Consider the following 12,748-nt stretch of genomic DNA (forward strand, 5'->3'; position numbering starts at 1 on the left):
CTAGAGGGGACCCCAGCATTCCAGCTCCACCTGGGAGCTTCCCACTGAGCTCCCTCTTTCTTTCTCTCTGTGCACCATTCATTCATCCATTCATGCACGCACGCACGCGTTCACTCAAACGTCTCCTGAGCACCCACTGCATGTCAGGCACTCTTCTAGCCGTCAAAGTCACGCCAATGACCAAAACAAAAACTTCCTGCCTCACAGAACGTGTATTTTGGTGGAAGGATATCCGTTATTGAGAAAATAAAGCGGGAAAGTGGAGTAAAAGAAGCCAGAGGGTGGAGCAGTATTTCAACTACGGTGGTCAGTGACGCCCTCACTGACAAGACAGCATTTGTGCAGAACCTTGAAGGAGTGGGAGAAGCATTCCAGGCAGAGGAGAGGCTAGGGCAAAGCCTTGTGCTGGGATACACCTAGTGTGAGCAAGAAACAGAAAGGAGGAAGTAGAAAGCCCAAAGGGTAAGTAGTTAGGAGATGAAGCCAGAGAAAAAGTGGATGGTGGTCAGGACCTGCCTCTTCACAGCCCTGTGGGCCACTGTACGAACTTTTTATTTTTACTCCAGATGAGATATGAAGCCAAGGGGCTGGGGGCGGTGAGGGTGAAGCAGCTGGCAAAGGAATGTCAAGATCTGGCTCCACTTTTCAAAGGATCCCCCTGGATGTGGTGCTAAGAATAGACTGCCGGGGCAAGCGTGGGGCCCTGACACTTGAGGAATATTTTTAGTAACATGGAGGTCACTGGCCACTGGGGTAAGAACTGTTTTTGTGGAACAGCAGGGGGGAAAAGGCCTGACTGGTGGGTTGAGAATGTGAAGAAAAGGAGTGGAGACAGTGAATGTGAACAACTCTTCTGAACATTTCGTTGTAAAGGGGTTGAATAAATGGCAAGTAGCTGGGTGGGGAAGTGAGGACAAGAGATGTTAGATAAGAAAATTAGAGTACCTTTGTAGGTATCTTCAAAAGAGATAAAACTGACAATGGAGGAGAGAAAGAACTAACGCTGGAATAGTCCTTGAGGAGCCGGGAAGGGACGGACTCTGATTCTAGAGTGTGAGTTGGGCACAGGGGTTGGGGGTGGCCTCTGTGATGAGCATGGGGAGTACATCCACTGTAACAGAGGAGAAGGCAGAGATATAGGCATGGGAGGAAGCTCTTATCGAATGGTTCCAGCTGTGAAACAGGAGCAAGCGTGAGGATGGAAAAGGAGGAGTCTTTTCTCCAGGACTTAAAGTAGGAGCAGTTGGGTAAGTGAGTTGACTGGGTCTGCTGTGCGACGGCGGAATGCACTTGGGGTTCACAACTGGGAACTTCATCCATTAACACAAGAGGTGGAGAGGGCAGGCCAGATGACTTCAAAGTGCTTAACAGTTTTGTGATTCTATGACTCTCTGGCCAGCGGCCTCTGAACAAACCTACACTTCTGAAGGGAAAGGGAGGGCACAGCCATGGTTAGGCCCTAATCATCACAACGCTGCCATTTATGGGGGCACTGACTGTGGGCCAGGCGCTCTGCTAAGTGTGTTGTACACTATAGAAAGAGATTTTAGGTGGGGCCTGAGGAGTCACCACCAGGGCGACTGACTTCCAATTCCGCCAGTCTTACAGAAAACATTAGGAATGTGCCAGGGTGGTTTTCAGTTACCTGCATGAGGTGAGCAGGCAGGCACACAGCCAGGGCCTTCAGAACAAGTCAGGAGGGACATGGAGGTTATTTTACAAGTCCTGAGAATGGCAAAGTGAGCTGCTCATGCCAGAGGGACCCTCACTCGGCATGGAGCTGTGAGTTAGCACCCTTGCACCTGAGTGAGGACCTTGGGAGACCTGGAAAGTCCCACCATTTTTGGAAAGCATGCTGCGTTGTTTCTTCCTTTGTGGCTTCCTGCTTTATGTGGATGTGGCCATTCCCACACAGAAGCCTCAGTATTTAAAGAAACATATCTGCTTTTGTTCACATCGCTGCTCTACTGTAATTCCTACTCACAAGTAGCATCTTATTCTCAAAAGAACCCTGTAAGCTAGGCATGGGAAAATTAAGACTCGGATTGGTTAAGTCAACTGCCCAAGGTCATACAAGCGAATGAGAGGAAGTGCTGGGTTTTGAATCAGATCCAGCTTCAAAGTGCTTGTTCCTAATCAAGTGCCCTGAAATTGCTCGTGTTTGCACCCACCGTCCTTCGGATGGCAGCCCTTCTCACCCCGTCATACCCCAGCTGTCGTCCTGATTCCACCACCATCCCACCCCTGCCCTCCCCCGATATTCCCGCTATCCCCCACGCCCACTGCAGCATTCTCTCTCCCTTGATTCCTGGTGGTTTCACTGTGAGGGAGAGATGTGCCATGATGCCTTCCCTCCAGCTCTCAGCTTTCATTAGCCAGCGGGACTTAAGCTTGGTAACCCTGGATCGATGGCACAGGAAGGTCCCTTTGTGATTCTGCACAAATGCTAGCCTCCATTAAAAAGACCCGTACGTATTTGTAGAGAGCTGCCTTGGCATTCTCCCCTGCGCATTCTCTTTGAATCTACCCTTTCATTTTTTCCTCAATGCGATAGAAAAAGAAGACCCCAAACTTGTCCTTATCCATTTTGTTCTCTTCCTTTTACTCAAGCCTTCCTGAGAATCAAGACCTTCTCGCAAATGGATCACAACTTGGTCACCTAAGAACCCCCCTGCGTGTTCCCTGGCTCTGGAGGCCTGACCGAATCATGTATTGAGCACAGTCGATCTGCAACGCATTCAGGTTGAAGCACTTTTCCATTTGGTAGCATCATAGATGCCAGACAGAGTGAGCATCCCTTGCTTTCACAAAAACAAAAACCTTCATAACATAACTGGGAAGTGATTCAAAACCACTTGCACTTCAAAAATCAGAACCCAAAGTCCTTCTGTTTCCTCACCATTCCCCCAGAGGTGCCCAGCCGGCAGCGACTTACAAACATCACGGGCAGCACCAAAACTTCCATCTTTCCCCGCACAGGTTTGTGTTTCTGAGGAGGGGAGGGTGGTGCACATTCCAGACCCGTCGACTTTGAGTTTATTGCTGGGGGGTCTCTGAAGGCTGAGGAAGCTTTTTCTTGGTGCTCTGTTTGCGATTCATTTACTCATTCAACAAACACGAACAGAACACAGCCAAGTTACAGATTTCCATTCTGGCCCTATCAGCGAGGAGCTGCGTTGCCTGTGGTAAATCACCTCATTCCTCGAATATCAACTTCCCCATCAGTTAATTCCTGTGAATTAACCACCCTACTCACCTAACAGTTTTGCTGAAGATGAAAGAGATAATATTTCTGGCATAGATTAAATGCTCAATAAACCCAGCTCTGCTCCCAGGTGATCCTGTACCAAGCATGGTCCTGTGAGGGACTCAGAAGAGTGGGGCGGAGCCGCTCCACCAGGAGGAATACACTGGATATGGGCGCACGTGTAAATGGACCACACATAACACAGTGGCTACTCAGTGGTCCAAACACTGCGTTGGGGACCAAGGGAATGAGGGCGCTCTCCGCAGGCATATTTTTCTAGCACGTAGGCAAGGATGACCCTCAGACTGGTCCTTCTGACCCCAGGCTTCTGGAAGGTGCTCTCAGCACAGGCCAGTGCCCACCGACGCACCTTAGGAAATCCAGCTGCTTGAGGAGCCCGGCCTTCTCGCGCTGTAGACTCTCGGTCACACGGTACACTTCCCTGAGGAGGAGGCAAACACACTGCGGTGAGCTCCCAGGTGGAAGCCGGATGCCCAGACCCCTCATGCTGGAGACTGGCAGGCGATGCCGCGCCGGGGACGGAGGGCGTTGGAGGAACGTGGCCTTCCCTTGGAGAGCTCCTGTGGTTTGCAAGTGCTTTGGGCATTGCATGTGTCCAGTTTGGGAGGTGAACTTACCCTCAATTTATAGACTGTGACCATCAGAGAAGTCTGCTGAATCTCTGCAGTTCACACAGACAATCCGTGACTGAACCAGGGTCCCCTCCTACCCCCAGACCCAGCTCATTCCACAGCCACTTCACGTGCCACCTATGAATAGGCTGGATGGTCACTAAAGAGTCTGTCCAGGCTCCAAACTGCCCTATCCTATCCAGACTTCAGGGAATTAGAATCAATATTCTTCTCCAGCCAGATCTTGAAGGGTGAGAGCAGAATTTGTATTACCTTCCCTCCCATTCTCGCCCCACCCAGAGGCTGGCGCGGTATGTTTTTAGGAGCTCTGGAAGAACCACCTTTTCTTTCCCACCTTCCTCCCAAAGTCCCCAGATATCTGGACTTTTCACTATTGGGCCTTCATTTCTCTGACTTATGATCCAGCTGTAATGCAGAATTGAATGTATCTATTATAACCATGTATATCACTGTGCAAACGTGTTAATTGTAACAGGAGTTGTGAGGAAGGGGAGAGAGAAGCAGGGAGGCTGTGAATCAGGGCAACTAGAGGGCAACTCAGGTGGGGAGGTAAGGGCTGTGTCTGGTTTGCTGACATTGATATCCTGGACACAGCGCCTGGCGTGGAGGTGTAATCAGCAAATAGGTGGAGGAAGAAAGAAAAGAGAGTAAAAGAGGTGAGGGGGAGCAAAGAAGGAAGAAAGGGAGGGAAGGAGGAAGACAGGAAGGAAAGGATGAAGGAAGGAGGAAAAGAAGGAAGAATAAAAGAGGAAAGAAGGATGGGGTAATGGGGGAGTTCTTCAGCCTCACTCAGGGAAGAAAGGAAAGGAAAAAAATAAGAAATTGGGTGATATTGGGAAACTGGCTTAACTTCACAATTCTGTCTTCATTTTTCCTTCTCTGTTCTATACCATGCTTTAGACAATTTTTAACTGCTCTCCGATCTTACTACAAGGGTCTATAGTTCCACGTTTCCAAACTGCAGCACAGCTTTTCACGTAGGAAGCATCTTGCAAGTTGATACAGGCGTCACTTCCCATGGGCTGTCAGGGCTGCCAGGCTGTGCATACACTGGGCTGGGCAAGGACCCCTCTGCCACCCCATCCATCTCATTACTGAGCTGGCAGAAACAGCACCAACATGCTTGTCCACAGGACTCTCCTGCCAAGCTCCTAATAACCTGATTCCTTCAGCATGATGTTTCTCTTTTCCCCATTTTATAGAATAATTGTAAAGTCAATTTACAGCAATAAGAGGCTGAATGAAATTCTAAGTTCAACTCAGACAATTCCAATTAAGCAACAAACCTTCTCTGGCTCCTGCAGAGATGCAAATTCTTGACATTTTATTACCGATTATATTTAATTTCAACTTGAAGAAAAACAATGTATTTCCCATCATCCAAACTGGGTCTCTAAACCCCTGTCCGGGACTCTGCTCTGATGAGCGCTCTGTGAGCAGAGCTGCCTGCTCCCGACTCCGGGCCCTGGGAGCTGAAGATCCTGGTGCTGTACTTTAGGGTCCCCCCACCCCACCCTGTGTCCTGCCTCTCTCCAGGGGTGGCCAGGAGCTCACAGCTTTTCCTCTGCTCAGGAAAATCATTCACCAGGGACTTAAGGTCTGGGTTCTCACAGAGTATTTTACCAAATAGCCAGTTCCCAAATTCTAAGTCTTCTCTGGCTCTGCATACACAGCACCAGTGACCATCAGGGCTATATATACACACATTTGTATTAGAAATACATGTGAACACATGTACTGTTCTGTTTGTCTAGTAAACATATATCTGCTTGGATATTTGTACATCCATATATACACACATATATTCAGAAATATATTGTTGTGTCAACAAAAGAAAGGCACTTCTGGAAAAAAAGACACTTAGATATTTGACTGAATGACCTCTAAAGTCCTTCTAACCTAGAGGTTCTAAAAGTGTGTACATGGGTAATATGTAAACTGAAAGGGAAAGAACCTGCTGTTGTTTGGAGTAGTAATTGGTGAGGTGTTTATGGTTACCCTTAGGGGAACTGCTGTTGGCTTTGTTTTAGGGGAGAGATGAGCTATGGAGCACTTCACAAGACATATTGTCAAGTGAAAAATGTAAATGCAGAACAGTATGCTTAGTATGCTACTGTTTTATAAAGGAAAAGTGTGTGTGTGTGCATGCGTGTGCACGTGTGTGCACGCACATATATGTATCTGTGCCTGCATATACATACAGCATACTCTGAAAGGATCCACAGGAAACCATGACCAGTGGCTCTGATGACTGCAGATCGGGGCTGTGTCGGGGACACAGACTTCTTTTTGAGCATATAACCTTTTGTGCCTTTTGAATTGCGTGCCTTGTCATAACTACTTACTCAAAATAAAAGTTAATTAAAAAATAAACAGAGAGTTGCTGCTTCTCAGCTGACCTTCATCTTTATATTACCTCTCTGCTTGATAGTTCTTTCTTTATCTCATTTTAAAATCTACTTCCGCTACCTTGAGCATCTTCAGAGATCAGGAAAATTAATTTTGCCTGTTCAGAATTCTTGCTGATCAGTGACTAAGCCTGTTTACCTCCCAGCTCCACCCTTTCCTCTCCCAGCTGCTCTGCAGTAGCACGAGGCAGCAAGACCCTGTGGGAGAGCCCGGGACTATCAGGAGAACCGGGCTCCGTCCCTGTTATCCAGCACTAACTAGCTGTGCGGCTTTGGGCCCATCACTACACCTCTCTGAGCCTCAGTGTCTTCATGTATAAAATGAGTGTGAGTCAGTGCGCCTGGCCCAGGATGATTTAAAGATCAAATGAGAGGATGTCAAATGATCGACATAAGTGAGATATATTGAATGCCCAGCACGGTACCTAGCACAGAATAAATATTTTCCAAATGAAGAAGTCATTGACTCTATGGATAAATGAATATACAAATAAACAAAGGAGAGTCCTCTGCCCTGAGCCTCAGAGTACATGTGTTCTAAAACCTAAGACTACCAAGACAAGATAAATGGCTGATTCTTCAGGGACTCCTCCAGGTGAACCAGAGCATCAAAGTCCTCTCCATCTGCCGGTCTGCAACCCTACTCTATGGAGAACAAGCCAAGCCTCTCGCTGCACTGCTCTCCCGGCCTCCCTGGACGGGACATGCTCTCCAGGCCCCAGCATGCTCCCCGGCTACACAAGAAACTTCAAGCTTCTTGAATACAAGTTGTGAAGGTTCTGGAGTCATATTTCTCTCTTCCTCCCAATCCTCCCTCCCTCCCTCTTTTTCAATTCCCAGCCTCCAGAGATTGTGTCTCTGGCTTGGTTAATTAAGATAAGACTTCAGAAAGCTTTGAATCCTCACGCTGTGATGTGACGCTCCAGCACTGGGTGTTTATTTCCATTTGCTGTTCTAATGCTTGTGCCTTCAGATGTTTGTTGCTTTTAGAGCTTGATTGAATTTTAAGAGCCTGCATCCTTAATTCTGTTTGTAAAGCTAAACGCCTGTACCTTGTTGACCTGTTCTCAGTGAGGAGGAACTGATTTTGCTTGTTCACAGTGAAATATGTTGTCCTTCCACAACTGGCCATCCAAGAATTGGGATGGAGGGGCTTAATTTCAGTCAGCTACTTGGGAGCTCTTTGTTTTTGTTTTGTTTTAACTGGAGACATCTTACTAGGGTGAAATTTCCAGCCCAAACACGTCTCCTTCCTTTTACCCCAGGCAATTAACACCAAACGGTACAGGATTCCACACAGAGGTCACACCAGCACAGCAGTTTTACGTAGGCCTGTGGACCAAAATCCTGCCAGCAGCCACCCAGAGTGAGCACCTTCACTTCTGAACAAGGGGAGTTGACATCTATAAAACAAGTTCTGGCACGTAGCACTGCCCTTTTCCCTAAAATCGGACTTTCGGTACTACCTGGTACCTTTCAGGATCAGGCACACAATTACTTTTTTCAGAATAAATGAATGAATGAAGAGTGCATGAACGAATGTGTGAGTAAATGATAGCCAGTCCGACTCTTGTAAGGATATTTTCTGCAGGCTTGTTATTCTCTAGGGAAAATCGGCAAGATGTGTCTAACTCTTGGCATCTTGGGATAGTTACTTAAACCTCTGAACCTTAGTCTCCTCCTCGATAATAGCAGAACCTGCCACATCAGGATTTTTTTTTTTTTTGAGACAGAGTCTTGCTCTGTCGCCCAGGCTGGAGTGCAGTGGCACGATCTCGGCTCACTGTAACCTCTGCCTCCCAGGTTCAAGCCGTTCTCCTGCCTCAGCCTCCCGAGTAGCTGAGACTACAGGCATGTACCACCACGCCCGGCTAATTTTTGTATTTTTAATAGAGATAGGGTTTCATCATGTTGGTCAGGCTGGTCTCGAACTCCTGACCTCGTGATCTGCCCACCTCGGCCTCCCAAAGTGCTGGGATTACAGGTGTGAGCCACCACGCCTGGCCCAGGATGATTTAAAGATCAAATAGAGGATGTCAAATGATCCACATAAGTGAGATATATTGAATGCCCAGCATGGTACCTAGCGCAGAATAAATGTTTGCCAAATGAAGAAGTCATTGGCTCTATGGATAAATGAATATACAAATAAACAAAGGAGGGTCCTCTGCCCTGAGCCTCAGAGTACATGTGTTCTAAAACCTAAGACTACCAAGACAAGATAAATGGCTGATTCTTCAGGGACTCCTCCAGCTTAAGGTGCAGACCCAGGCTTGATTCTGCCTCAGGTGTGCCTCTGCCTATAAACTAACCCCCATGGTTGGACACCATTGGCAGGTCGGGCCCTGAGAGATGTGGGTTTCTCCCTACTGGGACCACACAGTTGAATCTGAGGAACATGGTGAAAAAAATGGGCAGAGATGGACAGGCAAGTCTAGGACAGTGACACATGCTCCGTCAGATCATATGCTGATCCCGGAAGCCTTCCTGCCTCCCTCTGGTCCCCCTTGGCCTCTCAGGTCTCTACACGACGACAGTTACTTAGGGTCTGTCTGCTCACTCAGCATTTGCCCACAGACTCCCTCATATTTGTTTGTGTAATAACATCTCTTTCTAATCACAGAATGCATTTTCTGAGAACAGGGCTGTACATTTCTTGTCAATCCCAGGCAATGCTGGACACAGAACTGGTCTGCTTCACGGGGTCAGAATCCTAGAAGAGTGTTAGAAGAGTCTCAGGGAGCCACAAGCCCAAATCCACACTTCACAGGCCAGGAGACAGGGCCTCTGAGCGGCGAGGGGACACGCCCATAGTGGGGGGGTGGTGCTGGAGGACAGCAGAGGAGCGGACAAAGGCTGGACTCACATCTCCTTCTCCTGGTGGAGTTTGCAGGCCTCTTGCTGAAGGCTTTCCAGCTGCTGCTGAGCATCCTGGAGCTCCCAGGAGGTCCGCTCCAGCTCCCGGGCCAGCTCCTGGTTGGTGAGTTTCAGCTTGGTATTCTCAGCCTTGGTCTCATGCTTGTCATGATGCAGGGCTGTGCACTGACCTTCCAGCTGCAAAGGAATGGGGAGCAGAGGGGAATGAGGAGTGACCACCATCTTCAGGAGGACCTGCCCTGGCCTCACCTTGCTTTCCCCGCTTGGCAGGCAGGAACCGTCACTGCCACCCCTCACCGGCCTCAAGCCTAAATCGGCATTGTCCTCGCCTCAGTTCACACATACACACTCCTCTAGGCAGGAAGGAGCTTTCAGAGCACATCTTGTCTCTCCCCTGTCTCCACACAGGATCACTAAATAGTCCAGGAGGAACTGCTCCACTCAGAAAGACCACTAACAAAGGAACTTCCACAGTCCGTCCGTGTGAATGGCCTTGAGATCTAACCTAAATCCGTCTTGTTGTCCTTTAAGCCAATTTCTTTTCCTTGGTCCTTGATGGAGAAGGGGAACAGCTAAATGGCCTGCTTCATAAAACCATCCTTCCCAATTTCGCACGCTGATAGTAAATCTATATATTCCCTTTTCTCCTCTCAACTCCAATTCCATTAATCTAGAGAAGCTTTTAAGGGTAGCCGGAAGCCCTGAAAATTCTTAGGAAATAACTAAAACAGTTCAAACAGAACATAGACCTTTTCTATGTCTCTAAAGTAACTAAAAACCTTGCATTTTTATAGCTTCAGCTTTTCTTGGCTGTTGATTATGCTGTGCAGAGCTTCTAATCCTCTCACCAGAGGAAGAATCAAACCAAGGTACATATATCATAATAAATTTAGTTTAATGAATGTGGCCAGTAAGGGGAGGAAGAAGTAACAACAAGGAATTTGGTGTGATTCTCAAGAGGCTCCTGTGTAATCAGGCAAGCATGCAGTAATTCCATCGAGTGGCAATCATTCATTTGAGGGATAAATCTAATTGCTAGGAACTCAATGCACAATAGAGAGGAAGAGAAGGAGTAGGAGAAGCAAGGTACAACTGTGGATGGAGAAACGGGGAGGCAGCTGGCAGTTCCCGGAGTAGAAATCGTCTTGCTGCAGAAGGAAAGAGACCTAAATTCGTAGCTTGGGTAGCAGCAGCAGTGGAACAGTCTCTTGTCTTAGCAGGGCTGTCTTCAAGTAGATGTTAATGTGCTGCTAAAAATAACCCTCTCTATTGAAATGGAAGCAACGTGTCCTGGTCTGTCCAGAGCTGGATTCCTTCCGGCACCGGGCACAACAAAACAGGAGGCCAGTGGCACGCCAGCCCGTCTCCCTCAGGAGCCCTTGCTAAGGAGTGGAGGCTGCTAAGTAGGAGGCTTGCCTAGGCAGTCAGTCTTTCTGGGCTCATCAGCCAGGCACTCCTGGCCATAGAGACGCTGCCCTGCAGAGCGCACCACCCAGCCTGCCTCCTGGAGGCTCAGGTACATCAGAGACGAGTGCCTGGTGTCTGCATTCTTCCTGCAGGGATGGGAGTAGCCACAAAGGATGCCAACGACCCTGTCCAGGCACCACACGACCAGGGAAGACACAGGCTGACTTCGGAAGCGCCTGTTCCAGCAGAGGCATCCATGACCATTCTGGAGGGAAGAAACTTATCTGTGGCCTCCCGCCAAATATCGTGGTAGACAATGTCTCTTGTACCTCGGCATTCCCCTCTTTTCTTATACAGGAGGCAGGAAACAAATTCCAGTTTTGGCATTCTTGTGGCTCCTGGGTATAATTATAGGAACATGTCTGCAGATACCTCATGGGGGAATGCTTGGCAACTTTTCCAAGTTAAACACCTGGTATTGGAGAAGTAAAGGTTTTATCTTGGGATCACCTGTGATTGTAAATGCTATCTTTTGTACAACTAAATCGTTCTTCTCAGGTTAAAAAAAATCAAAAGTCCTTAAGTGAATGGCAGGGAAGGTGGGCAAGAGGCAGAGGAAAGGATGGAGAGAAGAGCCAGGTACTCTGAGGCCATGACAGCAACATACCCTTTTCTGCTTCTGGGTGAGCTGCTCCAGCTCCTGCTCCTTACATAACAGTTTCTGTTCCAGCTCTTGACTGCGGGCTTGAAACCTCTCTGTGTCCTGCCAAGCCAGAAAGAGGGATACACAGGACCCAAATGTAGCATCCCTGGGTTATAGATTTCTTTTCCCACCTTGAACCTACTCAACATCAAAACCCATCCTATTAGACCACGGGGCTTTTCCCACAGCACTGCAGGGCTCTGGTAACCTGCCTGCCCCATCAGGGAGGACCAAATGAGACAGAGAGAGTGCAAGCACTTAGTGAGGCAGGATGCAAACTCCCAGCAAGCATGGCCATGTCCAGTGGCTGTGCACCGCCCCCCTCCTCTCTACCAAAAAAAGGAGCAGTGTCAGCCAACGGTGGGATACTGAACGGGGAGAGTTGGGGCCTGAGTTCAAACATCAGGCCTTGGTCTCCTCATGTGCAAACTGGGGGAGGCAGATGACCCCTCGGACGCCTTCCGACCTGGATACTCTGTTCGAGGTTGGGCACTGGCATCGGATCCCTTAAATTGGCCTCACTCTGGAAACACAGGGCCATTACCTGTTCCTCTTGAGGGTCTAAGTGTTCATATTTTCCCACTGTGATTGAAGTCTCCCGGGCCCTGCTCCTCAGGATGTTTTAATATCTGCTCCTTCCCTAGGCTGGGCTTTCCCCAGAGAGAGGTGTTGAAGCAGGTGAGAAGCGGCCTGGCTGTGGGATGGGGAGGAAAGTGTGTGGGCCGTCGGGTGCCTGATGCTCTCAGCAGAGCCAGATCTGTGGTGTAAGGGCCCTGAGCCGAGCGGGACACAACTTGGGTTCTGGCCCCGGCTTCACCCAACTAACTTGCTTCATTCTTCTGGATCACTGTTTGTTCACAGAATAGAAACAAAAATACCCATGCCATCTGCAGCACTGCACTTGCCTGAAGGCGGAATGGAGGCACAAAATGTGCAGGAAGAGAAGAAACCATTGTAACTGCCATATAACTCACTACCGGAGCCCCCTGGGGTTCCTGAGATACGGAAGGACTCTCTCCCAAGGAGGACAGCGTGGGATGCTGCACTAGACGCGTGTCCTGGCAGGACAGCGGCCGCAGCACGGTGGTGGAGCACGGCCCCCTCGGGCCAGAGGCCTTTGGACACCTCCACTCAAAGGCTCAGGGTGTTTCCTTGTGCATCCTCTGTTGATGTGACCAGGTTCTTCTGCCCATTTTTAGGCAGGTAAATGGGCAGAAGAACCACAGGGACAGCCTGTGATTATCCTCACGTTAACCACATGAATGGCAGAGGTACGATCTGACCAGACAGCACCTGCTCCCAACATTTGCTTCCAGAGAATCAGCCCCAGAGAATCTGCCTCCTTCAGCTTGGCTGCTGCTCCCCGTGAAAAATGCTGGGAGCGGCGAGAGGCTCCAGGATCCCCGTGATGATGTGGCTGCACCCCCAATGGGCCTACAGAGCATCCTCACAA

At 48.9% G+C, this 12,748-nt stretch overlaps 1 protein-coding gene across 1 annotated transcript in view; it reads right to left on the reverse strand.

Moving 5' to 3' along the window:
* CRACR2A (calcium release activated channel regulator 2A) overlaps positions 1-12,748 on the reverse strand; it is a 140,012-nt gene that overhangs the window by 29,748 nt on the left and 97,516 nt on the right. The window contains exons 9-11 of the mRNA XM_011967175.1: positions 11,260-11,355; positions 9,175-9,362; positions 3,618-3,689 (exon numbers count right to left, since the gene is read on the reverse strand). Coding sequence (XP_011822565.1) covers positions 3,618-3,689; positions 9,175-9,362; positions 11,260-11,355 — 356 coding nt within the window. The remainder of the gene's footprint in view (positions 1-3,617; positions 3,690-9,174; positions 9,363-11,259; positions 11,356-12,748) is intronic.

Source organism: Mandrillus leucophaeus, unplaced genomic scaffold, assembly GCF_000951045.1.
Source record: "Mandrillus leucophaeus isolate KB7577 unplaced genomic scaffold, Mleu.le_1.0 Scaffold79, whole genome shotgun sequence".
NCBI classification, from domain to species: Eukaryota; Metazoa; Chordata; class Mammalia; order Primates; family Cercopithecidae; genus Mandrillus; species Mandrillus leucophaeus.